At 51.8% G+C, this 26971-nt stretch overlaps 1 protein-coding gene across 7 annotated transcripts in view; it reads right to left on the reverse strand.

Annotated features, from left to right (window-relative positions):
• The window catches only part of LOC118382693 (myotubularin-related protein 4-like), a 125222-nt gene that overhangs the window by 42041 nt on the left and 56210 nt on the right, over nucleotides 1-26971 (reverse strand). For all 7 annotated transcript variants that reach the window (XM_052529310.1, XM_052529307.1, XM_052529308.1 and 4 more), the window contains 4 exons: nucleotides 26361-26551; nucleotides 8122-8250; nucleotides 2707-2818; nucleotides 967-1162 (listed from right to left, as the gene is read on the reverse strand). In XM_052529310.1, coding sequence (XP_052385270.1) covers nucleotides 967-1162; nucleotides 2707-2818; nucleotides 8122-8250; nucleotides 26361-26551 — 628 coding nt within the window. The remainder of the gene's footprint in view (nucleotides 1-966; nucleotides 1163-2706; nucleotides 2819-8121; nucleotides 8251-26360; nucleotides 26552-26971) is intronic.

The following is a 26971-nucleotide window of genomic DNA, read 5'->3' on the forward strand; positions in this document are numbered from 1 at the left end:
TTGTAAACTGACAAAGTGCTCCATTGTAACACGTGTATATATATATGTGTAAATAAAACCACTGTTTGTTGTTGTTGTTGTTGTTGGTAAATTCATATGGGCTGTGTGAAACTGGTTATACCGTCTACATACTATCAGAACAGAAAACCTGATAACCTGCTGCATCAGTGTTAAAGTGAAGCACACCGTTTTCATCATTGCGGTCCTTCTGTAGCTCAGTTGGTAGAGCATGGCGCTTGTAACGCCAGGGTAGTGGGTTCGATTCCCGGGACCACCCATACGTAGAGCATGGCGCTTGTAACCTCAGACCAGGTTTTGTAGTGGGTGTCCTCAGACACAGTGTCCTCCAGGCACAGTGTTTTGTGTGTCCTCAGACCACCCAGACGTGTTTTGTGTGTCCTCAGAAGTGTTTGCAGACACAGTGACTGTAAGTGTTTGCTGTCCTCAGGCACAAAAGCGTTTTGTGTGTCTGCTAAATGGCATATATTATATATTATTGCATCAGTGTCCTCAGACACAGTGTTTTGTGTGTCCTCAGACACAGTGTTTTGTGTGTCCTCAGACACAGTGTTTTGTGTGTCCTCAGACACAGTGTTTTGTGTGTCCTCAGACACAGTGTTTTGTGTGTCCTCAGACACAGTGTTTTGTGTGTCCTCAGACACAGTGTTTTGTGTGTCCTCAGACACAGTGTTTTGTGTGTCCTCAGACACAGTGTTTTGTGTGTCCTCAGACACAGTGTTTTGTGTGTCCTCAGACACAGTGTTTTGTGTGTCCTCAGACACAGTGTTTTGTGTGTCCTCAGACACAGTGTTTTGTGTGTCCTTAGACACAGTGTTTTGTGTGTCCTCAGACACAGTGTTTTGTGTGTCCTCAGACACAGTGTTTTGTGTGTCCTCAGACACAGTGTTTTGTGTGTCCTCAGACACAGTGTTTTGTGTGTCCTCAGACACAGTGTTTTGTGTGTACCTCTAGCGTCCTATAGAACGGGTCCAGCAGGATCTTGGCGAGAGCCACAATCTGAGGGGTACGGTCCCAACCGTCTGAACAATGCACCAGGACAGGACGTCCCTCCCTTTCCACCGCAGAGCACACCAGAGTGGCTGCCTTCAGCATGACGGACAGGTGCTGCAGCCAACGGGTGCTCTCCAGAGCGGACAGCCAGCTGTGAATGCACACGCCCGAGGGGCGACCAATGAGAACAGGTCTAGAAGGTTCTAGAATGTATTTCTTTCTGAAGGTAAATAATAAAAAACACAGCCTGGGTTGGGTAACCGGGGACAACCCTGACATCGGGGAGAGGGCGTGGAGCCCCTGACCTAGATGTGTCATTTTTTAAAAAGGGGGTCACTACAGCACCTCTTTTAGAATACCAGGAACTCTGCCACGGGAACAGCCCTCTGCATCACTCATTACAGCTTGGGACAGGCACTGTCCACATGCAAGGAGACACACACACCCAACGTGTGGGTTCAAATACTATTTGAAATCTTTCAAGCACTTTAAACGTTTGCTTTAGTCTGACTGGAGTCGCAGGCGGGCGGGGGTTTTGCACTCCTGGGAATGTTTCTATTGCTTGTCTAGTGTGTGACTGGCACAGCTTAAGAATTTGCAAATGATTTCAAATAGTGTTTGAATGCAGGTCTGACATGCAAAAATAAATGAACACCACAAACACACTTTGGACAAACAGCTAGCCCAGCGGGAATGGGCCTGCCTGCATATATATATATTCTCTCCCTACCCCCATATCTCTCTCTTCCTCTCTCCCTACCCCCATATCTCTCTCTCTTCCTCTCTCCCTCCCCCTCTTCCTCCCCCTCTTCCTCTCTCCCTCCCCCTCTTCCTCTCTCCCTCCCCCTCTTCCTCTCTCCCTCCCCCTCTTCCTCTCTCCCTCCCCCTCTTCCTCTCTCCCTCCCCTCTTCCTCTCTCCCTCCCCCTTCTTCCTCTCTCCCTCCCCCTCCTCTTCCTCTCTCCCTCCCTCCTCTTCTCTTCCTCTCTCCCTCCCCTCTTCCCCTCTCCCTCCCCCTCTTCCTCTCTCCCTCCCCCTCTCCCCTCCTTCCTCTCCCCTCCCTCTCTTCCTCCCCCTCTCTCCCTCCCCTCCCCCTCCCCTCTTCCTCCCCCCTCTCCCTCCTCTTCCTCTCTCCCTCCTCTTCCTCTCTTCCCTCCCTCCCCCTCTCTCCTCTCCTCTTCCTCTCTCCCTCCCCCTCTTCCCTCCCCCTCTCCCTCCCCCTCTCCCCTCCCCTCTCCCTCCCCTTCCTCTCTCCCTCTTCCTCTCTCCCTCCTCTTCCTCTCTCCCTCCTCTTCCTCTCTCCCTCCTCCTCTTCCTCTCTCCCTCCCCCTCTTCCTCTCTCCCTCCCCTCTTCCTCTCCCTCCCCCTCTTCCTCTCTCCCTCCCCCTCTCTCCTCTCCCCTCTCCCCTCCCCCTTCCTCTCTCCCTCTTCCTGGAGAATTATACTCTCCCTCTTCTCTTCCCCTCTCCTCCCCCTCTTCCTCTCTCCCTCCTCTCTTCCTCTCTCCCTCCCCCTCTTCCTCTCTCCCTCCCCCTCTTCCTCTCTCCCTCCCCCTCTTCCTCTTCCTCTCTCCCTCCCCCTCCCTCTTCCTCTCTCCCTCCCCCTCCCTCTGTCTGTGGTGTAAACTTACTGAGGCCTGGAGAAGGGGACTGAGGGATGGTAGAGATAAGGGAGAGATGTCAGAGAGATCCACTTACTTGCCCGGGTCAGGGATCTGGCTGCAGACGGCTCGGAGGGACTGGAAGCTGTTCCTAATGGAGTGGATATTGGCCATGCCCATGAACATCACCTCACAGTTAGGGTAGTACTCTGAAACATACAGAATTATACTACAGTTAGGGTAGTACTCTGAAACATACAGAATTATCACAGTTAGGTAGTACTCTGAAACATACAGAATTATACTACAGTTAGGGTAGTACTCTGAAACATACAGAATTATACTACTGTCAACATGTACATCTCTGCTGCTTAGGGACTGTCAACATGTATATCTCTACTGCTTAGGGACTGTCAAGATGTACATCTCTACTGCTTAGGGACTGTCAACATGTACATCTCTACTGCTTAGGGACTGTCAAGATGTACATCTCTACTGCTTAGGGACTGTCAACATGTACATCTCTACTGCTTAGGGACTGTCAACATGTACATCTCTACTGCTTAGGGACTGTCAACATGTACATCTCTACTGCTTAGGGACTGTCAACATGTACATCTCTACTGCTTAGGGACTGTCAACATGTACATCTCTACTGCTTAGGGACTGTCAACATGTACATCTCTACTGCTTAGGGACTGTCAACATGTACATCTACTGCTTAGGGACTGTCAACATGTACATCTCTGCCTGGTTAGGGACTGTCAACATGTACATCTCTACTGCTTAGGGACTGTCAACATGTACATCTCTACTGCTTAGGGACTGTCAACATGTACATCTCTACTGCTTAGGGACTGTCAACATGTACATCTCTACTGCTTAGGGACTGTCAACATGCATCTAGGGACTGTCAACATGTACATCTCTACTGCTTAGGGACTGTCAACTTAGGGACTGTCAACATGTACATCTCTACTGCTTAGGGACTGTCAACATGTACATCTCTACTGCTTAGGGACTGTCAACATGTACATCTCTACTGCTTAGGGACTGTCAACATGTACATCTCTGCCTGGTTAGGGACTGTCAACATGTACATCTCTACTGCTTAGGGACTGTCAACATGTACATCTCTACTGCTTAGGGACTGTCAACATGTACATCTCTACTGCTTAGGGACTGTCAACATGTACATCTCTACTGCTTAGGGACTGTCAACATGTACATCTCTACTGCTTAGGGACTGTCAACATGTACATCTCTGCCTGGGGGACTGTCAACATGTACATCTCTGCTGCTTAGGGACTGTCAACATGTACATCTCTACTGCTTAGGGACTTAACATGGGACTGTCAACATGTACATCTCTACTGCTTAGGGACTGTCAACATGTACATCATCTCTACTGTACATTAGGGGACTGTCAACATGTACATCTCTACTGCTTAGGGACTGTCAACATGTACATCTCTACTGCTTAGGGACTGTCAACATGTACATCTCTACTGCTTAGGGACTGTCAACATGTACATCTCTACTGCTTAGGGACTGGTACTCTACTGCTTAGGGACTGTCAACATGTACATCTCTACTGTAGGGACTGTCTACATGTACTTACTGCTTAGGGACTGTCAACATGTACATCTCTACTGCTTAGGGACTGTCAACATGTACATCTCTACTGCTTAGGGACTGTCAACATGTACATCTCTACTGCTTAGGGACTGTCAACATGTACATCTACTGCTTAGGGACTGTCAACATGTACATCTCTACTGCTTAGGGACTGTCAACATGTACATCTCTACTGCTTAGGGACTGTCAACATGTACATCTCTACTGCTTAGGGACTGTCAACATGTACATCTCTACTGCTTAGGGACTGTCAACATGTACATCTCTACTGCTTAGGGACTGTCAACATGTACATCTCTGCTGCTTAGGGACTGTCAACATGTACATCTCTACTGCTTAGGGACTGTCAACATGTACATCTCTACTGCTTAGGGACTGTCAACATGTACATCTCTACTGCTTAGGGACTGTCAACATGTACATCTCTACTGCTTAGGGACTGTCAACATGTACATCTCTACTGCTTAGGGACTGTCAACATGTCAACATGTACATCTCTACTGCTTAGGGACTGTCACATGTACATGTGTCAACATGTACATCTCTACTGCTTAGGGACTGTCAACATGTACATCTCTAGGGACTGCAACATTAGGGGGACTGTCAACATGTACATCTCTACTGCTTAGGGACTGTCAACATGTACATCTCTACTGCTTAGGGACTGTCAACATGTACATCTCTGTCAACATGTACATCTCTACTGCTTAGGGACTGTCAACATGTACATCTCTACTGCTTAGGGACTGTCAACATGTACATCTCTACTGCTTAGGGACTGTCAACATGTACATCTCTACTGCTTAGGGACTGTCAACATGTACATCTCTACTGCTTAGGGACTGTCAACATGTACATCTACTGCTTAGGGACTGTCAACATGTACATCTCTACTGCTTAGGGACTGTCAACATGTACATCTACTGCTTAGGGACTGTCAACATGTACATCTCTACTGCTTAGGGACTGTCAACATGTACATCTACTGCTTAGGGACTGTCAACATGTACATCTCTACTGGTTAGGGACTTCAACATGTAGGGACTGTCAACATGTACATCTCTACTGCTTAGGGACTGTCAACATGTACATCTCTACTGCTTAGGACTGTCAACATGTACATCTCTGCCTGGTTCTCTACTGGGACTGTCAACATGTACATCTCTACCTGGTTAGGGACTGTCAACATGTACATCTCTACTGCTTAGGGACTGTCAACATGTACATCTCTACTGCTTAGGGACTGTCAACATGTACATCTCTACTGCTTAGGGACTGTCAACATGTACATCTCTACTGCTTAGGGACTGTCAACATGTACATCTCTGCTTAGGGACTGTCAACATGTACATCTCTAGCTTAGGGACTGTCAACATGTACATCTCTACTGCTTAGGGACTGTCAACATGTACATCTCTACTGCTTAGGGACTGTCAACATGTACATCTCTACTGCTTAAGGACTGTCAACATGTACATCTCTGCTGCTTAGGGACTGTCAACATGTACATCTCTACTGCTTAGGGACTGTCAACATGTACATCTCTACTGCTTAGGGACTGTCAACATGTACATCTCTACTGCTTAGGGACTGTCAACATGTACATCTCTACTGCTTAGGGACTGTCAACATGTACATCTCTACTGCTTAGGGACTGTCAACATGTACATCTCTACTGCTTAGGGACTGTCAACATGTACATCTCTACTGCTTAGGGACTGTCAACATGTACATCTCTACTGCTTAGGGACTGTCAACATTACATCTCTACTGGGGACTGTCAACATGTACATCTCTACTGCTTAGGGACTGTCAACATGTACATCTCTACTGCTTAGGGACTGTCAACATGTACATCTCTACTGCTTAGGGACTGTCAACATGTACATCTCTACTGCTTAGGGACTGTCAACATGTACATCTCTACTGCTTAGGGACTGTCAACATGTACATCTCTACTGTCAACATGTACATCTCTACTGGAGGGACTGTCAACATGTACATCTCTACTGCTTAGGGACTGTCAACATGTACATCTCTACTGCTTAGGGACTGTCAACATGTACATCTCTGCTTAGGGACTGCTTAGGCTTAGGGACTGTCAACATGTACATCTCTACTGCTTAGGGACTGTCAACATGTACATCTCTACTGCTTAGGGTCACTGTCAACATGTACATCTCTACTGCTTAGGGACTGTCAACATGTACATCTCTACTGCTTAGGGACTGTCAACATGTACATCTCTACTGCTTAGGGACTGTCAACATGTACATCTCTACTGCTTAGGGACTGTCAACATGTACATCTCTACTGCTTAGGGACTGTCAACATGTACATCTCTACTGCTTAGGGACTGTCAACATGTACATCTCTACTGCTTAGGGACTGTCAACATGTACATCTCTACTGCTTAGGGACTGTCAACATGTACATCTCTACTGCTTAGGGACTGTCAACATGTACATCTCTACTGCTTAGGGACTGTCAACATGTACATCTCTACTGCTTAGGGTACATCTCTACTGCTTACTGTCAACATGTACATCTCTACTGCTTAGGACTGTCAACATGTACATCTCTACTGCTTAGGGACTGTCAACATGTACATCTCTACTGCTTAGGGACTGTCAACATGTACATCTCTACTGCTTAGGGACTGTCAACATGTACATCTCTACTGCTTAGGGACTGTCAACATGTACATCTCTACTGCTTAGGGACTGTCAACATGTACATCTCTACTGCTTAGGGACTGTCAACATGTACATCTCTACTGCTTAGGGACTGTCAACATGTACATCTCTACTGCTTAGGGACTGTCAACATGTACATCTCTACTGCTTAGGGACTGTCAACATGTACATCTCTACTGCTTAGGGACTGTCAACATGTACATCTCTACTGCTTAGGGACTGTCAACATGTACATCTCTACTGCTTAGGGACTGTCAACATGTACATCTCTGTCACATCTCTGCTTAGGGACTGTCAACATGTACATCTCTACTGCTTAGGGACTGTCAACATGTACATCATCTCTACTGCTTAGGGACTGTCAACATGTACATCTCTACTGCTTAGGGACTGTCAACATGTACATCTCTACTGCTTAGGGACTGTCAACATGTACATCTCTACTGCTTAGGGACTGTCAACATGTACATCTCTACTGCTTAGGGACTGTCAACATGTACATCTCTACTCTCTACTTAGGACTGTCAACATGTACATCTCTACTGCTTAGGGACTGTCAACATGTACATCTCTACTGCTTAGGGACTGTCAACATGTACATCTCTACTGCTTAGGGACTGTCAACATGTACATCTCTACTGCTTAGGACTGTCAACATGTACATCTCTACTGCTTAGGGACTGTCAACATGTACATCTCTACTGCTTAGGGACTGTCAACATGTACATCTCTACTGCTTAGGACTGTCAACATGTACATCTCTACTGCTTAGGGACTGTCAACATGTACATCTACTGCTTAGGGACTGTCAACATGTACATCTACTGCTTAGGGACTGTCAACATGTACATCTCTGCCTGGTAGGGACTGTCAACATGTACATCTCTGCCTGGTTAGGGACTGTCAACATGTACATCTACTGCTTAGGGACTGTCTACATGTACAGTGGGTCAAAATCAAAAAGTGGTTAGTCAGCCACCAAATTGGGTGTCAACATGCAAGTTCTCCCACTTAAAAAGATGAGGCCTGCAACCACTGTACGTGGTGATGTGTAACACCTCTCTCTGGCTGTTCTACTAGGAGGCACAAAATATGAGACATATGTGAGTATGGTGCCTGACAAAACAACCAGGTTAGGAGACAACATCCCATCCACTGTATTGCGTGTGTGTACTGACCTTCACACTCACAGCCACCTCCCTTGGCACGGTTGGCCACTGCAGCGGTGTAAGAACGAGCGTCGAGGATAAGAAGTTTTTGTGGCGCAGTGTTGGCATCAGGGACTGGGCATCCTGTCAGAGAGGAGTCTGAGGGAGGGAGAGAGGAGGTTTTAGATTTATTGGTGGGGTGTGGGGTAGACAGGTAGACACAGAATGAGGTGTGGGGGTGGTAGACACAGAATGAGGGACGGCGAGAAAAAGAGATGGATGGCGCAGATAAACGACAGGTAGGGAGAATGAGAGATGGCGAGTTGGGAGAGAGCGAGGGAGAGACGGAGATAGAGCGAGGGAGAGACGTAGAGAGAGCGAGGGAGAGACGTAGAGAGAGAGAGGGAGAGACGGAGACAGAGAGAGGGAGAGAGACGGAGAGAGAGAGGGAGAGAGAGCGAGACGGAGAGAGAGAGGGAGAGAGAGGGAGAGAGAGGGAGAGAGACGGGAGATAGAGAGGGAGAGACAGAGAGAGCGAGGGAGAGACAGAGAGAGCGAGGGAGAGACAGAGAGAGTGAGGGAGAGACGGAGAGAGAGAGGGAGAGACGGAGAGAGAGAGCGAGACGGAGAGAGAGAGAGGGAGAGACGGAGAGAGAGAGGGGAGACGGAGAGAGAGAGCGAGACGGAGAGAGAGAGAGGGAGAGACGGAGAGAGAGAGCGAGACGGAGAGAGAGAGCGAGAGACGGAGAGAGAGAGAGGGAGAGACGGAGAGAGAGAGAGAGGGAGAGACGGAGAGAGAGAGGGAGAGAGGAGAGAGAGAGGGAGAGACGGAGAGAGAGAGAGGGAGAGACGGAGAGAGAGAGGGAGACGGAGAGAGAGAGGGAGAGACGGAGAGAGAGAGAGGGAGAGACGGAGAGAGAGAGAGGGAGAGAGAGGAGAGAGAGGGAGAGAGAGAGCGAGACGGAGAGAGAGAGGGAGAGAGAGGGAGAGAGACGGAGATAGAGAGGAGAGACAGAGAGAGCGAGGGAGAGACAGAGAGAGCGAGGGAAAGACAGAGAGAGCGAGGGAGAGACAGAGAGAGAGAGAGGGAGAGAGACGGAGAGAGAGAGAGGGAGAGACAGAGAGAGAGAGCGAGACGGAGAGAGAGAGGGAGAGACGGAGAGAGAGAGGGAGAGACGGAGAGAGAGCGAGAGACGGAGAGAGAGAGAGGGGAGAGACGGAGAGAGAGAGCGAGGGAGAGACGGAGAGAGAGAGCGAGGGAGAGAGGAGAGAGAGAGGAGAGAGACGGAGAGAGAGAGAGAGGGAGAGACGGAGAGAGAGAGAGGAGAGAGGGAGACTGGGAGAGAGCGAGGGAGAGACAGAGAGAGCGAGGGAGAGACAGCGAGAGGATGAGAGAGAGCGAGGGAGAGACAGAGAGAGGGAGAGACAGAGAGAGGGGGAGAGACAGAGAGAGGGAGAGAGAGACAGAGAGCGAGCGAGAGAGAGCGAGGGAGAGACAGACGGAGAGAGAGAGAGGGAGAGACGGAGAGAGAGAGGGAGAGATGGCGAGTTGGGAGAGAGCGAGGGAGAGACAGAGAGAGCGAGGGAGAGAGAGCGAGGGAGAGACAGCGAGAAGGAGAGAGAGCGAGGGAGAGACAGAGAGAGGGAGAGACAGAGAGAGGGAGAGAGAACAAGGGAGAGACAGAGAGAGGGAGAGAGAGCGAGGGAGAGACAGAGAGCGAGCGAGAGAGAGCGAGGGAGAGAGAGCGAGGGAGAGAGAGCGAGGGAGAGACAGACGGAGAGAGAGCGAGGGAGAGACAGAAAGAGGGAGAGACAGGAGGGTTAAACAGAGAGAAGGGGTTAGGAACAGGGGCGTGATGATCGATAGTGCTGGCTCAGCTCGTCCCCTGTAGAAAATCAATATCTCCTCCTGATGATGACCACTGCAGCACTGCTTAGTAACATCTACCACAACGACGGGCGACAAACCTCGCTAGGGGACTGTGATTGGTGGGCGGGGAGAGAGCGAGGGAGACGGAGAGAGAGCGAGGGAGAGACAGAGAGAGGGAGAGAGAGCGAGGGAGAGACAGACGGAGAGAGAGCGAGGGAGAGAGCGAGGGAGAGTTGGAGAGAGAGGGAGAGAGAGACAGAGAGAGCGAGGGAGAGAGCGAGAGAGAGCGAGGGAGAGAGCGAGGGAGACCGAGAGAGAGAGCGAGGGAGAGATGGAGAGAGAGCGAGGGAGAGACGGAGAGAGAGCGAGGGAGAGAGGCGAGGAGGGAGAGACGGAGAGAGAGCGAGGGAGAGACAGAGAGATGGAGAGAGAGCGAGGGAGAGATCGAGGGAGAGATCGAGGGAGACGGAGAGAGAGCGAGGGAGAGATGGAGAGAGAGCGAGGGAGAGATGGAGAGAGAGCGAGGGAGAGACGGAGAGAGAGCGAGGGAGGGAGCGAGGGAGACGGAGAGAGAGAGGAGAGGGAGAGATGGAGAGAGAGCGAGGGAGAGACGGAGAGAGAGCGAGGGAGAGAGGGCGAGGGAGAGACGGAGAAAGGGAGAGAGAGCGAGGGAGAGACAGAGAGATGGAGAGAGAGCGAGGGAGAGATCGAGGAGAGATCGAGGGAGACGGAGAGAGAGCGAGGGAGAGATGGAGAGAGAGCGAGGGAGAGATGGAGAGAGAGCGAGGGAGAGACGGAGAGAGAGCGAGGGAGGAGAGCGAGGGAGACGGAGAGAGAGCGAGGGAGAGATGGAGAGAGAGCGAGGGAGAGACGGAGAGAGAGCGAGGGGAGGGAGCGAGGGAGAGATGGAGAGAGAGCGAGGGAGAGATGGAGAGAGAGCGAGGGAGAGACGGAGAGAGAGCGAGGGAGAGACGGAGAGAGAGCGAGGGAGAGACGGAGAGAGAGCGAGGAGAGAGACGGAGAGAGAGCGAGGAGAGACAGGAGAGAGCGAGGGAGAGACGGAGAGAGAGCGAGGGAGAGACGGAGAGAGAGCGAGGAGAGACGGAGAGAGAGCGAGGGAGAGACGGAGAGAGAGCGAGGGAGAGACGGAGAGAGAGCGAGGGAGAGACGGAGAGAGAGCGAGGGGAGAGACGGAGAGAGAGCGAGGAGAGACGGAGAGAGAGAGCGAGGGAGAGACGGAGAGAGAGCGAGGGAGAGACGGAGAGAGAGAGAGGGGGAGAGACGGAGAGAGAGCGAGGGAGAGACGGAGAGAGAGCGAGGGAGAGACGGAGAGAGAGCGAGGGAGAGACGGAGAGAGAGCGAGGGAGAGACGGAGAGAGAGCGAGGGAGAGACGGAGAGAGAGCGAGGGAGAGACGGAGAGAGAGCGAGGGAGAGACGGAGAGAGAGCGAGGGAGAGACGGAGAGAGAGCGAGGAGAGACGGAGAGAGAGCGAGGGAGAGACGGAGAGAGAGCGAGGGAGAGACGGAGAGAGGGAGAGCGAGGAGAGAGCGAGGGAGAGAGCGAGGGAGACGGAGAGAGAGCGAGGGAGAGACGGAGAGAGAGCGAGGGAGAGACGGAGAGAGAGCGAGGGAGAGACGGAGAGAGAGCGAGGGAGGGAGCGAGGGAGAGATGGAGAGAGAGAGAGGAGAGAGAGCGAGGGAGACGGAGAGAGAGCGAGGGAGAGACGGAGAGAGAGCGAGGGAGAGACGGGAGAGAGAGCGAGGGAGAGACGGAGAGAGAGCGAGGGAGAGACGGAGAGAGAGCGAGGGAGAGACGGAGAGAGAGAGAGGAGAGACGGAGAGAGAGCGAGAGAGAGACGGAGAGAGAGCGAGGGAGAGACGGAGAGAGAGCGAGGAGAGACGAGCGAGGGAGAGATGGAGAGAGAGCGAGGGAGAGATGGAGAGAGAGCGAGGGAGAGACGGAGAGAGAGCGAGGGAGAGACGGAGAGAGAGCGAGGAGAGACCGTGAGAGAGCGAGGGAGAGATGGAGAGAGAGCGAGGGAGAGACGGAGAGAGAGCGAGGGAGAGACGGAGAGAGAGCGAGGGAGAGACGGAGAGAGAGCGAGGGAGAGACGGAGAGAGAGCGAGGGAGAGACGGAGAGAGAGCGAGGGAGAGACGGAGAGAGAGCGAGGGAGAGACGGAGAGAGAGCGAGGGAGAGACGGAGAGAGAGCGAGGGAGAGACGGAGAGAGAGCGAGGGAGGGACGGAGAGAGAGCGAGGGAGAGACGGAGAGAGCGAGGGAGAGACGGAGAGAGAGCGAGGGAGAGACGGAGAGAGAGCGAGGAGAGAGGGAGAGACGGAGAGAGAGCGAGGGAGAGAGCGAGGGAGACGGAGAGAGAGCGAGGGAGAGACGGAGAGAGAGCGAGGGAGAGACGGAGAGAGAGCGAGGAGAGACGGAGAGAGAGCGAGGGAGAGACGGAGAGAGAGCGAGGGAGAGAGGGAGAGAGAGAGCGAGGGAGAGACGGAGAGAGAGCGAGGGAGAGACGGAGAGAGAGCGAGGGAGAGAGAGAGAGAGCGAGGGAGAGACGGAGAGAGAGAGAGGGAGAGACGGAGAGAGAGCGAGGGAGAGACGGAGAGAGAGCGAGGGAGAGACGGAGAGAGAGCGAGGGAGAGACGGAGAGAGAGCGAGGGAGAGACGGAGAGAGAGAGGGAGAGACGGAGAGAGAGAGGGAGAGACGGGGAGAGAGAGAGAGGGAGAGACGGGAGAGAGAGAGAGGGAGAGACGGAGAGAGAGAGAGGAGAGACGGAGAGAGAGAGAGGGAGAGACGGAGAGAGAGAGAGGGAGAGACGGAGAGAGAGAGGGAGAGATGGAGAGAGAGAGCGAGACGGAGAGAGAGAGGGAGAGATGGCGAGACTGGAGAGAGAGCGAGGGAGAGAGACGGAGAGAGAGCGAGGGAGAGACGGAGAGAGAGCGAGGGAGAGACTGAGAGAGCGAGGGAGAGACTGAGAGAGCGAGGAGAGACGGAGAGAGCGAGGGAGAGAGGGCGAGGGAGAGACGGAGAAAGGAGAGAGAGAGAGAGGAGAGATGGAGAGAGAGCGAGGGAGAGACGGAGAGAGAGCGAGGGAGAGACGGAGAGAGAGCGAGGGAGAGACGGAGAGAGAGCGAGGGAGGGACGGAGAGAGAGCGAGGGAGAGACGGAGAGAGAGCGAGGGAGAGACGGAGAGAGAGCGAGGGAGAGACGGAGAGAGAGCGAGGGAGACGGAGAGAGAGCGAGGGAGGGACGGAGAGAGAGAGCGAGGGAGAGACGGAGAGAGAGCGAGGGAGAGACAGAGAGAGAGCGAGGAGAGACGGAGAGAGAGCGAGGGAGAGACGGAGAGAGAGAGGGAGAGACGGGAGAGAGAGAGAGAGGAGAGAGAGGGAGAGACGGAGAGAGAGGGAGAGACGGAGAGAGAGAGGGAGAGACGGAGAGAGAGCGAGGGAGAGAGCGAGGGAGACGGAGAGAGAGCGAGGGAGAGACGGAGAGAGAGCGAGGGAGAGACAGAGAGAGAGCGAGGGAGAGACAGAGAGAGAGCGAGGGAGAGACGGAGAGAGAGCGAGGGAGAGACGGAGAGAGAGCGAGGGAGAGACGGAGAGAGAGCGAGGGAGAGACGGAGAGAGAGCGAGGGAGAGACAGAGAGAGAGCGAGGGAGAGACGGAGAGAGAGAGAGGGAGAGATGGAGAGAGAGGGAGAGACGGAGAGAGAGAGAGAGACGGAGAGAGAGAGGGAGAGATGGAGAGAGAGAGGGAGAGATGGAGAGAGAGAGCGAGAGGGAGAGAGAGAGAGGGAGAGATGGCGAGTTGAGAGAGAGCGAGGGAGAGACGGAGAGAGAGCGAGGGAGAGACGGAGAGAGCGAGGGAGAGACGGAGAGAGCGAGGGAGAGAGGGAGCGAGGGAGAGACGGAGAAAGGAGAGAGAGCGAGGGAGAGACAGAGAGATGGAGAGAGAGCGAGGGGAGAGAGCGAGGGAGACGGAGAGAGAGCGAGGGAGAGATGGAGAGAGAGCGAGGGAGAGATGGAGAGAGCGAGGGAGAGACAGAGAGACGGAGAGACAGGAGGGTTAAACAGAGAGAAGGGGTTAGGAACAGGGGCGTGATGATCGATAGTGCTGGCTCAGCTCGTCCCCTGTAGAAAATCAATATCTCCTCCTGATGATGACCACTGCAGCACTGCTTAGTAACATCTACCACAACGACGGGCGACAAACCTCGCTAGGGGACTGTGATTGGTGGGCGGGGAAGAGCCTCATCACGCAGAAACAGCTCAGATAGACATTACTCACAAAATGTCTAGGGCCTGGATTCCCAATAGCATCTTAAGGCTAAGTTCATCTTGGAATCATAGGATTGTCTGCCTGCCTGCCTGCCTGCCTGCCTGCCTGCCTGCCTGCCTGTCTGTCTGTGCCTGTCTGTCTGTGGTCTGTCTGTGCGTCTGTCTGTGCGTCTGTCTGTGCGTCTGTCTGTGCGTCTGTCTGTCTGTCTGTCTGTCTGTCTGTCTGTCTGTCTGCCTGCCTGCCTGCCTGCCTGCCTGCCTGCCTGCCTGCCTCTAGGATCCTATGGTTCAAGCTTCGCCTTAAGATACTTGTGTCATACTGTTCTCTCTCCATGACAAGCAGTACTGATGCACCAAGTATGCTACCAACAGGACCCTGCACAGCTTCTACCACCAAGCCATAAGCTCCTGAGTGGAGCAGCGGTCTAAGGCACTGCATCTCAGTGCAAGAGGTGTCACTACAGTCCCTGGTTTGAATCTTGAATCCACACTGTATCACATCCGGACGTGATTGGGAGTCCTATAGTGCGGTGCACAATTGGCCCAGCATCGTCCGGGTTTGGCCGTCATTGTAAATAGGAATTTTTGTTCTTAATTGACTTGCCAAGTTAAATAAAAGTTTAAATAAAATCAGACCGCTGAATAGTTAATGAAACGGTTACACAGGCTCCTCGACCCTCACCGGACTGTACCGGCCGACTGTCCTTACACAGGCTCCACGACCCTCACCGGACTGTACCGGCCGACTGTCCTCACACAGGCTCCACGACCCTCACCGGACTGTACAGGCTGACTGCGCTCACCGCACTGTACCGGCCGACTGTCCTTACACAGGCTCCTCGACCCTCACCGGACTGTACCGGCTGCCGACTGTCCTCCTCACACAGGCCCACTGGCTCCTGTACCGGCCGACTGTCCTCACACAGGCTCCACGACCCTCACCGGACACGACCCTCACCGGACTGTACCGGCCGACTGTCCTCACACAGGCTCCACGACCCTCACCGGACTGTACCGGCCGACTGTCCTCACACAGGCTCCACGACCCTCACCGGACTGTACAGGCCGACTGTCCTCACACAGGCTCCACGACCCTCACCGGACTGTACCGGCCGACTGTCCTCACACAGGCTCCACGACCCTCACCGGACTGTACCGGCCGACTGTCCTCACACAGGCTCCACGACCCTCACCGGACTGTACCGGCCGACTGTCCTCACACAGGCTCCACGACCCTCACCGGACTGTACCGGCCGACTGTCCTCACACAGGCTCCACGACCCTCACCGGACTGTACACAGGCTCCATGACTAGCCACCATGTTCACCAAGGTCAGAGTAACGGGTCCAATTGATCTGCTTTTGGTGATTTGGCACCTTGACTTCTTAGGCACCGGTACAATGGTCGTCACCTTCCAGGATTTTGGCACTGTACAGGTGCTCAGCAGGAGTTGAAACAGTCGTGTGAAGACACCCTTGAGCAAGTCGGCGCAGACCTTCAGGACTTTGCCCCGTAGTCCGTCTGGGCCCGGGTGCTTTGTGTGGCTTAAATCATTAACAAGCCTCGTTCTCTGTTATCTGGACAGGAGAGGATTTGGGGATAATCTCACATATTTGTTTTACATTTGTCTTTGAAATCAACGGTATCAAATCTTTCATGAAAACAATTAATTTACATGAACCGTCTGGATGAACCGTCTGTTATTGTTCTCTCTTTTCCCGTCTCTTCCCACCATTGCATTAAGACCTCATCAAGATCTTGCCTCATCGCTACAACTCCCGTACGGGCTCGGGAGAGATGAAGGTAGAAAGTCATGCGCCCTCCAAAACACAACCCAACCAAGCCGCACTGCTTCTTAACACAGCGCGCATCCAACCCGGAAGCCAGCCGCACCAATGTGTCGGAGGAAACACCGTGCACCTGGCGACCTTGGTTAGAGTGCACTGTGCCCGGCACGCCACAGGAGTCGCTGGTGCGCGATGAGACAAGGATATCCCTACCGGCCAAACCCTCCCTAACCCGGACGACGCCTAGGCCAATTGTGCGTCGCCCCGCGGACCTCCCAGTCGCGGACGGCTGCGACAGAGCCTGGGCGCGAACCCAGAGTCTCTGGTGGCACAGCTAGCGCTAGACCACTGCGCCACCTGGGAGGCCCACTTTCCATATTTTTTTACCTGAATTACTTTTCTTTCTCCATTACAGCATCAGTATCTCCGTTCAGGAATGAAAAACGTATTTTCACCGAGGCAACATTTTCAAGTCCTTAAGACACCCAAGGCTTGTTGTAATGACAGTATCCTCACTGAACTGGATGTATGATGTCATGCTGTCTGTCACCTCGTGGGGGATCCCTGCGTGAGCCAAAAGTACACATCCCAGTCTGACATCAAAGCAATCCTTGAGCTCCTCTCTTACTCTCCTCTTGCCATACCGGAATAGATTTCTCTACAGGGATTTTCCCCCGAGTATCACCTGCATCTCGGTAGGAGACGGTCTGATTCCTAGATGGGTGATCTGCACATCGTCTTCGAATGCGTCCTCTACGTTGCCATAACAATGATCCAAGGACACGAGTTGGACAAGTGACGTAATGTTGCAGTAGGAGAGGAGAGAGAGTCTATTAAAATCCCAGAGCGCAAATACTGTCTGGTCAGTTGATTGTGGAAAACGCAGCATTGAAAACAGTCTGTAATCCTGTCAGCGGCTTCCTTATTGTGACATCCAGACACATAGAGCAGAATAACAGTCAATTATCCAAAATCGCGAGATATAGAATGGTGTGAATGATACAAGGAGAATCTCATAGTCTCTGGTGCAGATTTCAAATCACATTACACTGCATGGCCCAAGTATTATCAGCCCCCCAGTATTATCAGCCCCCCCCAGTATTATCAGCCCCCCAGTATTCAGCCCCCTCCCCCAGTATTATCAGCCCCCCCCAGTATTATCAGCCCCCCCCAATATTATCAGCCCCCCCCAGTATTATCAGCCCCTCCCCATTATCAGCCCCCCAGTATTATCAGCCCCCCAGTATTATCAGCCACCCCCAGTATTATCAGCCACCCCCAGTATTATCAGCCACCCCCCAGTATTATCAGCCCCCCAGTATTATCAGCCACCCCCAGTATTATCAGCCACCCCCCAGTATTATCAGCCCCCCACAGTATTATCAGCCCCCCAATATTATCAGCCCCCCAGTATTATCAGCCACCCCCCAGTATTATCAGCCCCCCAGTATTATCAGCCCCCCAGTATTATCAGCCACCCCCCAGTATTATCAGCCCCCCAGTATTATCAGCCACCCCCCAGTATTATCAGCCCCCCAGTATTATCAGCCACCCCCCCCCAGTATTATCAGCCCCCCAGTATTATCAGCCCCTCCCCCCAGTATTATCAGCCCCCCAGTATTATCAGCCCCCTCCCCCCAGTATTATCAGCCCCCCCAGTATTATCAGCCCCCCAGCCTATTGATTGATGGGACATTGTTTTGTCTCCATCTGCCCCCAGCCTGTTGATTGATGTGACATTGTTTTGTCTCCATCTGCCCCCCACCAGCCTATTGATTGATGTGACATTGTTTTGTCTCCATCTGCCCCCCCCAGCCTATTGATTGATGTGACATTGTTTTGTCTCCATCTGCCCCCCAGCCTATTGATTGATGTGACATTGTTTTGTCTCCATCTGCCCCCCAGCCTATTGATTGATGTGACATTGTTTTGTCTCCATCTGCCCCCCAGCCTATTGATTGATGTGACATTGTTTTGTCTCCATCTGCCCCCCCCAGCCTATTGATTGATGTGACATTGTTTTGTCTCCATCTGCCCCCCAGCCTGTTGATTGATGTGACATTGTTTTGTCTCCATCTGCCCCCCCCAGCCTGTTGATTGATGTGACATTGTTTTGTCTCCATCTGCCCCCCCCCCCAGCCTATTGATTGATGTGACATTGTTTTTTCTCCATTTGTCTCCATCTGCTCTAAATGACAGTGTTCACATCTAAATGTTCACATCAATATGGTCCTGCTCGAGCCACGTTTCTGTCAAGCAGATTTAAAATGACTTCTCCTAAAGTCCTCTTCAAAATGTCGCCGCTAACTCTTCCAGTTTGTTATTTTAATGACGTCCCATTTGACAGTGTGATCACCGGCAGCGGGTGAACCCCCACCGGGTGGGAGGAGGTGACCGTGGTTGATTCACTAGTGGGAGGTGACGGTGGTTGATTCACTAGTGGGAGGAGACGACCGTGGTTGATTCACTAGTGGGAGGAGACGACCGTGGTTGATTCACTAGTGGGAGGAGGTGACGGTGGTTGATTCACTAGTGGGAGGTGACGGTGGTTGATTCACTAGTGGGAGGTGACGGTGGTTGATTCACTAGTGGGAGGAGGTGACGGTGGTTGATTCACTAGTGGGAGGAGGTGACGGTGGTTGATTCACTAGTGGGAGGAGGTGACGGTGGTTGATTCACTAGTGGGAGGAGGTGACGGTGGTTGATTCACTAGTGGGAGGAGGTGACGGTGGTTGATTCACTAGTGGGAGGAGGTGACGGTGGTTGATTCACTAGTGGGAGGAGGTGACGGTGGTTGATTCACTAGTGGGAGGAGGTGACGGTGGTTGATTCACTAGTGGGAGGAGGTGACGGTGGTTGATTCACTAGTGGGAGGAGGTGACGGTGGTTGATTCACTAGTGGGAGGAGGTGACGGTGGTTGATTCACTAGTGGGAGGAGGTGACGGTGGTTGATTCACTAGTGGGAGGAGGTGACGGTGGTTGATTCACTAGTGGGAGGAGGTGACGGTGGTTGATTCACTAGTGGGAGGAGGTGACGGTGGTTGATTCACTAGTGGGAGGAGGTGACGGTGGTTGATTCACTAGTGGGAGGAGGTGACGGTGGTTGATTCACTAGTGGGAGGAGGTGACGGTGGTTGATTCACTAGTGGGAGGAGGTGACGGTGGTTGATTCACTAGTGGGAGGAGGTGACGGTGGTTGATTCACTAGTGGGAGGAGGTGACGGTGGTTGATTCACTAGTGGGAGGAGGTGACGGTGGTTGATTCACTAGTGGGAGGAGGTGACCGTGGTTGATTCACTAGTGGGAGGAGGTGACGGTGGTTGATTCACTAGTGGGAGGAGGTGACGGTGGTTGATTCACTAGTGGGAGGAGGTGACGGTGGTTGATTCACTAGTGGGAGGAGGTGACGGTGGTTGATTCACTAGTGGGAGGAGGTGACCGTGGTTGATTCACTAGTGGGAGGAGGTGACGGTGGTTGATTCACTAGTGGGAGGAGGTGACCGTGGTTGATTCACTAGTGGGAGGTGACGGTGGTTGATTCACTAGTGGGAGGAGGTGACCGTGGTTGATTCACTAGTGGGAGGAGGTGACCGTGGTTGATTCACTAGTGGGAGGAGGTGACGGTGGTTGATTCACTAGTGGGAGGAGGTGACGGTGGTTGATTCACTAGTGGGAGGAGGTGACCGTGGTTGATTCACTAGTGGGAGGAGGTGACGGTGGTTGATTCACTAGTGGGAGGAGGTGACGGTGGTTGATTCACTAGTGGGAGGAGGTGACGGTGGTTGATTCACTAGTGGGAGGAGGTGACGGTGGTTGATTCACTAGTGGGAGGAGGTGACCGTGGTTGATTCACTAGTGGGAGGAGGTGACCGTGGTTGATTCACTAGTGGGAGGAGGTGACGGTGGTTGATTCACTAGTGGGAGGAGGTGACGGTGGTTGATTCACTAGTGGGAGGAGGTGACGGTGGTTGATTCACTAGTGGGAGGAGGTGACGGTGGTTGATTCACTAGTGGGAGGAGGTGACCGTGGTTGATTCACTAGTGGGAGGAGGTGACGGTGGTTGATTCACTAGTGGGAGGAGGTGACCGTGGTTGATTCACTAGTGGGAGGAGGTGACCGTGGTTGATTCACTAGTGGGAGGAGGTGACGGTGGTTGATTCACTAGTGGGAGGAGGTGACCGTGGTTGATTCACTAGTGGGAGGAGGTGACGGTGGTTGATTCACTAGTGGGAGGAGGTGACCGTGGTTGATTCACTAGTGGGAGGAGGTGACCGTGGTTGATTCACTAGTGGGAGGAGGTGACCGTGGTTGATTCACTAGTGGGAGGAGGTGACCGTGGTTGATTCACTAGTGGGAGGTGACGGTGGTTGATTCACTAGTGGGAGGAGGTGACCGTGGTTGATTCACTAGTGGGAGGAGGTGACCGTGGTTGATTCACTAGTGGGAGGAGGTGACCGTGGTTGATTCACTAGTGGGAGGAGGTGACCGTGGTTGATTCACTAGTGGGAGGAGGTGTCGGTGGTTGATTCACTAGTGGGAGGAGGTGTCGGTGGTTGATTCACTAGTGGGAGGAGGTGACCGTGGTTGATTCACTAGTGGGAGGAGGTGACGGTGGTTGATTCACTAGTGGGAGGAGGTGTCGGTGGTTGATTCACTAGTGGGAGGAGGTGACAGTGGTTGATTCACTCGGGGAAGAGGTGACCGTGGTTGATTCACTAGTGGGAGGAGGTGTCGGTGGTTGATTCACTAGTGGGAGGAGGTGACCGTGGTTGATTCACTAGTGGGAGGAGGTGACCGTGGTTGATTCACTAGTGGGAGGAGGTGACCGTGGTTGATTCACTAGTGGGAGGAGGTGACCGTGGTTGATTCACTAGTGGGAGGAGGTGACCGTGGTTGATTCACTAGTGGGAGGAGGTGACCGTGGTTGATTCACTAGTGGGAGGAGGTGACGGTGGTTGATTCACTCGGGGGAAGAGGTGACCGTGGTTGATTCACTAGTGGGAGGAGGTGTCGGTGGTTGATTCACTAGTGGGAGGAGGTGACCGTGGTTGATTCACTAGTGGGAGGAGGTGACCGTGGTTGATTCACTAGTGGGAGGAGGTGACCGTGGTTGATTCACTAGTGGGAGGAGGTGACCGTGGTTGATTCACTAGTGGGAGGAGGTGACGGTGGTTGATTCACTAGTGGGAGGAGGTGACCGTGGTTGATTCACTCATTGAATACAAAGTCCAGCAGTGATTGGAAAGTTTTGTGTATATTACAGTGATTAGGATTAAGGTGGTCCCACACGCTATGAAGACTTTTAAACTTGTGACGCACTTCGATTTAGACAAAAGAAAATAGAACGATATAATTATACACAAATAATTCACGCAGGTGAGGATGCTTTTACCCCCCCACAGACATGTACATATTAACTCAATAACCTCGACTAACCCATACCCCTGCACCCCCTGTATATAGTCTCATTACTAACCCATACCCCTGCACCCCCTGTATATAGTCTCATTACTAACCCATACCCCTGCACCCCCTGTATATAGTCTCATTACTAACCCATACCCCTGCACCCCTGTATATAGTCTCATTACTAACCCATACCCCTGCACCCCCTGTATATAGTCTCATTACTAACCCATACCCCTGCACCCCCTGTATATAGCCTCATTACTAACCCATACCCCTGCACCCCCTGTATATAGCCTCATTACTAACCCATACCCCTGCACCCCCTGTATATAGTCTCATTACTAACCCATACCCCTGCACCCCCTGTATATAGCCTCATTACTAACCCATACCCCTGCACCCCCTGTATATAGCCTCATTACTAACCCATACCCCTGCACCCCCTGTATATAGTCTCATTACTAACCCATACCCCTGCACCCCCTGCATATAGCGTCATTACTAACCCGTACCCCTGCACATCGACTCAGTACCGGTACCTCCTGTATATAGCCTCATTACTAACCCGTACCCCTGCACCCCCTGTATATAGCCTCATTACTAACCTGTACCCCTGCACCCCTGTATATAGTATCATTACTGACCCATACCCCGGCACCCCCTGTATATAGTATCATTACTGACCCATACCCCGGCACCCCCTGTATATAGTCTCATTACTAACCCATACCCGTGCACCCCCTGTATATAGTCTCATTATTAACCCATACCCCTGCACCCCTGTATATAGTCTCATTACTAACCCATACTCCTGCACCCCCTGTATTAAGCCTCATTACTAACCTGTACCCCTGCACCCCTGTATATAGTATCATTACTGACCCATACCCCTGCACCCCCTGTATATAGTCTCATTACTAACCCATACCCCTGCACCCCCTGTATATAGCCTCATTACTAACTCATACCCCTGCACCCCCTGTATATAGCCTCATTACTAACCCATACGCCTGCATATAGCCTCATTATTAACCCATACCCCTGCACATTGACTTGGTACCGGTACCCCCTGTATATAGTCTCATTACTAACCTGTACCCCTGCACCCCCTGTATATAGTCTCATTACTAACCCATACCCCTGTACCTCCTGTATATAGCCTCATTACTAACCCATACCCCTGCACCCCCTGTATATAGCCTCATTACTAACCCATACGCCTGCATATAGCCTCATTATTAACCCATACCCCTGCACCCCCTGTATATAGTCTCATTACTAACCCATACCCCTGCACCCCCTGTATATAGCCTCATTACTAACCCATACCCCTGCATATAGTCTCATTACTAACCCATACTCCTGCACCCCCTGCATATAGCCTCATTACTAACCCGTACCCCTGCACATTGACTTGGTACTGGTACCCCCTGTATATAGTCTCATTACTAACCTGAGAGCGAGAGAGAGAGACAAAGAGAGGGAGAGAAGGACAAAGAGAGAGACAAACAAAGAGAGAGAGACAAAGAGAGAGAGAGACAAAGAGAGAGAGACAAAGAGAGAGAGACAAAGAGAGAGAGAGACAAACAGAGAGAGAGACAAAGAGAGAGAGACAAAGAGACAAACAAAGAGAGAGAGAGACAAAGAGAGAGAGAGACAAAGAGAGAGAGAGACAAAGAGAGACTAACAGAGAGAGAGAGAGAGAGAGAGAGAGAGAGAGAGACAAACAGAGAGAGAGAGAGACAACGAGAGAGAGAGACAAAGAGAGAGAGAGACAAAGAGAGAGAGAGACAAAGAGAGAGAGAGACAAAGAGAGAGAGAGACAAACAAAGAGAGCGACAAACAAAGAGAGAGAGACAAAGAGAGAGAGAGAGACAAAGAGAGACAAAGAGAGAGACAAACAAAGAGAGATAGACAAAGAGATAGAGAGACAGAGAGAGAGAGACAAAGAGAGACAAAGAGAGAGACAAACAAAGAGAGATAGACAAAGAGATAGAGAGACAGAGAGAGAGAGACAAAGAGAGACAGAGAGAGAGACAAACAAAGAGAGAGACAAAGAGAGACAAACAAAGAGAGAGAGAGACAAAGAGAGAGAGACAAACAGAGAGAGAGACAGAGAGACAAAGAGAGAGAGAGAGACAGAGAGAGAGAGACAAAGAGAGAGAGAGACAGAGAGAGAGAGACAAAGAGAGAGAGAGACAAAGAGAGAGAGAGACAGAGAGAGAGAGACAAAGAGAGAGAGACAAAGAGAGAGAGAGACAGAGAGAGAGACAAAGAGAGAGAGACAAAGAGAGAGAGACAAAGAGAGAGAGACAAAGAGAGAGACAAAGAGAGAGAGAGAAAAGAGACAAAGAGAGAGAGAGAGAGACAAAGAGAGAGAGACAAAGAGAGAGAGAGAAAAAGAAAGAGAGAGAGAGACAAAGAGAGAGAGAGACAAAGAGAGAGAGACAAAGAGAGAGAGACAAAGAGAGAGAGAGACAAAGAGAGAGAGAGACAAAGAGAGAGAGACAAAGAGAGAGAGAGACAAAGAGAGAGAGACAAGGAGAGAGACAAAGAGAGAGAGAGACAAACAAAGAGAGAGACAAAGAGAGAGAGACAAAGAGAGAGACAAACAAAGAGAGAGAGAGACAAACAAAGAGAGAGAGAGACAAAGAGAGAGAGACAAAGAGAGAGAGAGACAAAGAGAGAGAGAGAGACAAAGAGAGAGAGAGAAAGAGACAAAGAGAGAGAGAGAAAGAGAGAGAGAGAAGACAAAGAGAGAGAGACAAAGAGAGAGAGAGACAAAGAGAGAGAGAGACAAAGAGAGAGAGACAAAGAGAGAGAGACAAGGAGAGAGACAAAGAGAGAGACAAAGAGAGAGAGAGACAAACAAAGAGAGAGACAAAGAGAGAGACAAAGAGAGAGAGAAACAAACAAAGAGAGAGACAAACAAAGAGAGAGAGACAAAGAGAGAGACAAACAGAGAGAGAGAGACAAAAAGAGAGAGAGAGACAAAGAGAGAGAGAGACAAAGAGAGAGAGACAAACAAAGAGAGAGAGAGAAAAGAGAGAGAGACAAAGAGAGAGAGACAAACAAAGAGAGAGAGAGACAAAGAGAGAGAGACAAAGAGAGAGAGAGACAAAGAGAGAGAGAGACAAAGAGAGAGAGAGACAAAGAGAGAGAGACAAAGAGAGAGAGAGACAGAGAGAGAGAGACAAAGAGAGAGAGAGACAGAGAGAGAGAGACAAAGAGAGAGAGACAAAGAGAGAGAGAGACAGAGAGACAAAGAGAGAGAGAGACAAAGAGAGAGAGACACAGAGAGACAAACAAAGAGAGAGAGAGACAGCGAGAGAGAGAGAGACAAAGAGAGAGACAAACAAAGAGAGAGAGACAAAGAGAAAGAGAGACAGAGAGAGAGAGACAAAGAGAGAGAGACAGACAGACAAAGAGAGAGAGAGAGAGACAGAGAGAGACAAACAGAGAGAGAGAGAGACAGACAGAGAGAGAGAGAGACAAAGAGAGAGACAGACAGAGAGAGATAGAGACAAAGAGAGAGAGACAAAGAGAGAGACAGACAAAGACAGACAGAGACGGGTGGTAGGGGACAGTCACAACAGGCTCCAAATTCACAAACACAGAAACAAGGTACCAAACAAAAGAAAGAGTCATGGTCGTTTTAGACTACAGCATCTGTTCCAGTGGAGAAGATTCATCTTCTGTCCAGACAAAAGGTATGTGGGGGAGGAGGGTGTGTGTGTGTGTGTGTGTGTGTGTGTGTGTGTGTGTGTGTGTGTGTGTGTGTGTGTGTGTGTGTGTGTGTGTGTGTGTGTGTGTGTGTAAACCAGAATCGCAAGCCAATGTGAATGCATTAATTGAGAACGGCACATTCCAGGCACTTGTGTCTTCATTGTCTGTTCGGGGTAACTAGTTCTCATCAACCTAATTGGGGTTGTTTTTTGGGTCAGAGCAAAATGAATGAGCTGAATCTGCAGCAGTTAGTTACACATGTCCTGTCTCCCATTCCCACTGGGGGAAACAGACTGGGAACAAGTGCTAAGGACCAAGCTGTGAGAACCAAGCTGAGTGAACGCTACAGTGTCCCTCTACCACAGCCACAGCGTCCCTCTACCACAGCCACAGCGTCCCTCTACCACAGCGCCCCTCTACCACAGCGTCCCTCTACCACAGCGTCCCTCTACCACAGCGTCCCTCTACCACAGCGCCCCTCTACCACAGCGTCCCTCTACCACAGCGCCCCTCTACCACAGCGTCCCTCTACCACAGCGTCCCTCTACCACAGCGTCCCTCTACCACAGCGTCCCTCTACCACAGCGTCCCTCTACCACAGCGTCCCTCTACCACAGCGTCCCTCTACCACAGCGTCCCTCTACCACAGCGTCCCTCTACCACAGCGTCCCTCTACCACAGCGTCCCTCTACCACAGCGTCCCTCTACCACAGCGTCCCTCTACCACAGCGTCCCTCTACCACAGCGTCCCTCTACCAGAGCAGTACCCTCTCCTCTCTCTACCCTCCCCTCCCCTCTACACTCTCTCTATCCTCTCTCTACCCTCTCTAACCCCCTCTCTCCTCTCTCTACCCTCTCTCCCTCTCTCTACCCTCTCTCCTCTCTATATCCCCTCTCTACCCTCTCCTCTCTCTACCCTCTCCCCTCTCTACCCTCTCTACCCTCTCCTCTCTCTACCCTCTCTACCCTCTCTACCCTCTCTACCCTCTCTACCCTCTCCTCTCTCTATTCTCTCCCCTCTCTATACCCTCTCCCCTCTCCAGGTTATTGCTGTTAATGAGAATGTCTTCTCCGTCTGTCTGTTTGTCTCGTAAAGTGAAGGCTGGTAGCACGTAACTTTAAAGCCTGCTGGTATAATGATGAAGTGTTCCTTCCCCAAGGTCAATAAATACAGATCAGATCCTTACCAAAGTCGCTGTCAGAGCTGTCTGGGCCTTCCCCTCGGGGTTGGGCCTCACATGTGAACCTGATCCCGGGGTCCATCAGACAGGCCTTAGCGATGGATGTTACCAGGTACTCGTCCTCTGTGTTCCTCCAGCCCCACCAGCTGATCTCTGGTTGGCTGCAGCGAGCGATCACCGCCCCGTTCCTCTGGTGCCTGGTGGGACGGTAAGGAGAAGGGACTAACCGACAGTACACACGCAGGTCAACACATTAGCCATGTGTTTAGAATGGGTTGGTCCGTAGGCTGGGTATGGTGAGGATACTTGGAACGTGTGTGTTCTCCCTCCCCTCTCTGACACCCAGGTAGCAACATATATCTCAGCTTGGATGACAGCCCTTCCTCTTCCACCAGAGGAAGGCCTGCTCGCGCCAAGACCTGTCCATCACGGTTGACAACTCAGTGTAGTGTAGTATGGTGTGTGTGGTATGGTGTGTGTGTGTGTGTGTGTGTGGTATGGTGTGTGTGTAGTGGTGTGTGTGTATGGTGTGTGGTGTGTGTGTGTGTGTGTGTGTGTGTGTGTGTGTGTGTGTGTGTGTGTGTGTGGTATGGTGTGTGTGTGTGGCATGGTGTGTG

This window comes from Oncorhynchus keta, chromosome 11 (genome assembly GCF_023373465.1).
Source record: "Oncorhynchus keta strain PuntledgeMale-10-30-2019 chromosome 11, Oket_V2, whole genome shotgun sequence".
Lineage (NCBI taxonomy): Eukaryota > Metazoa > Chordata > Actinopteri > Salmoniformes > Salmonidae > Oncorhynchus > Oncorhynchus keta.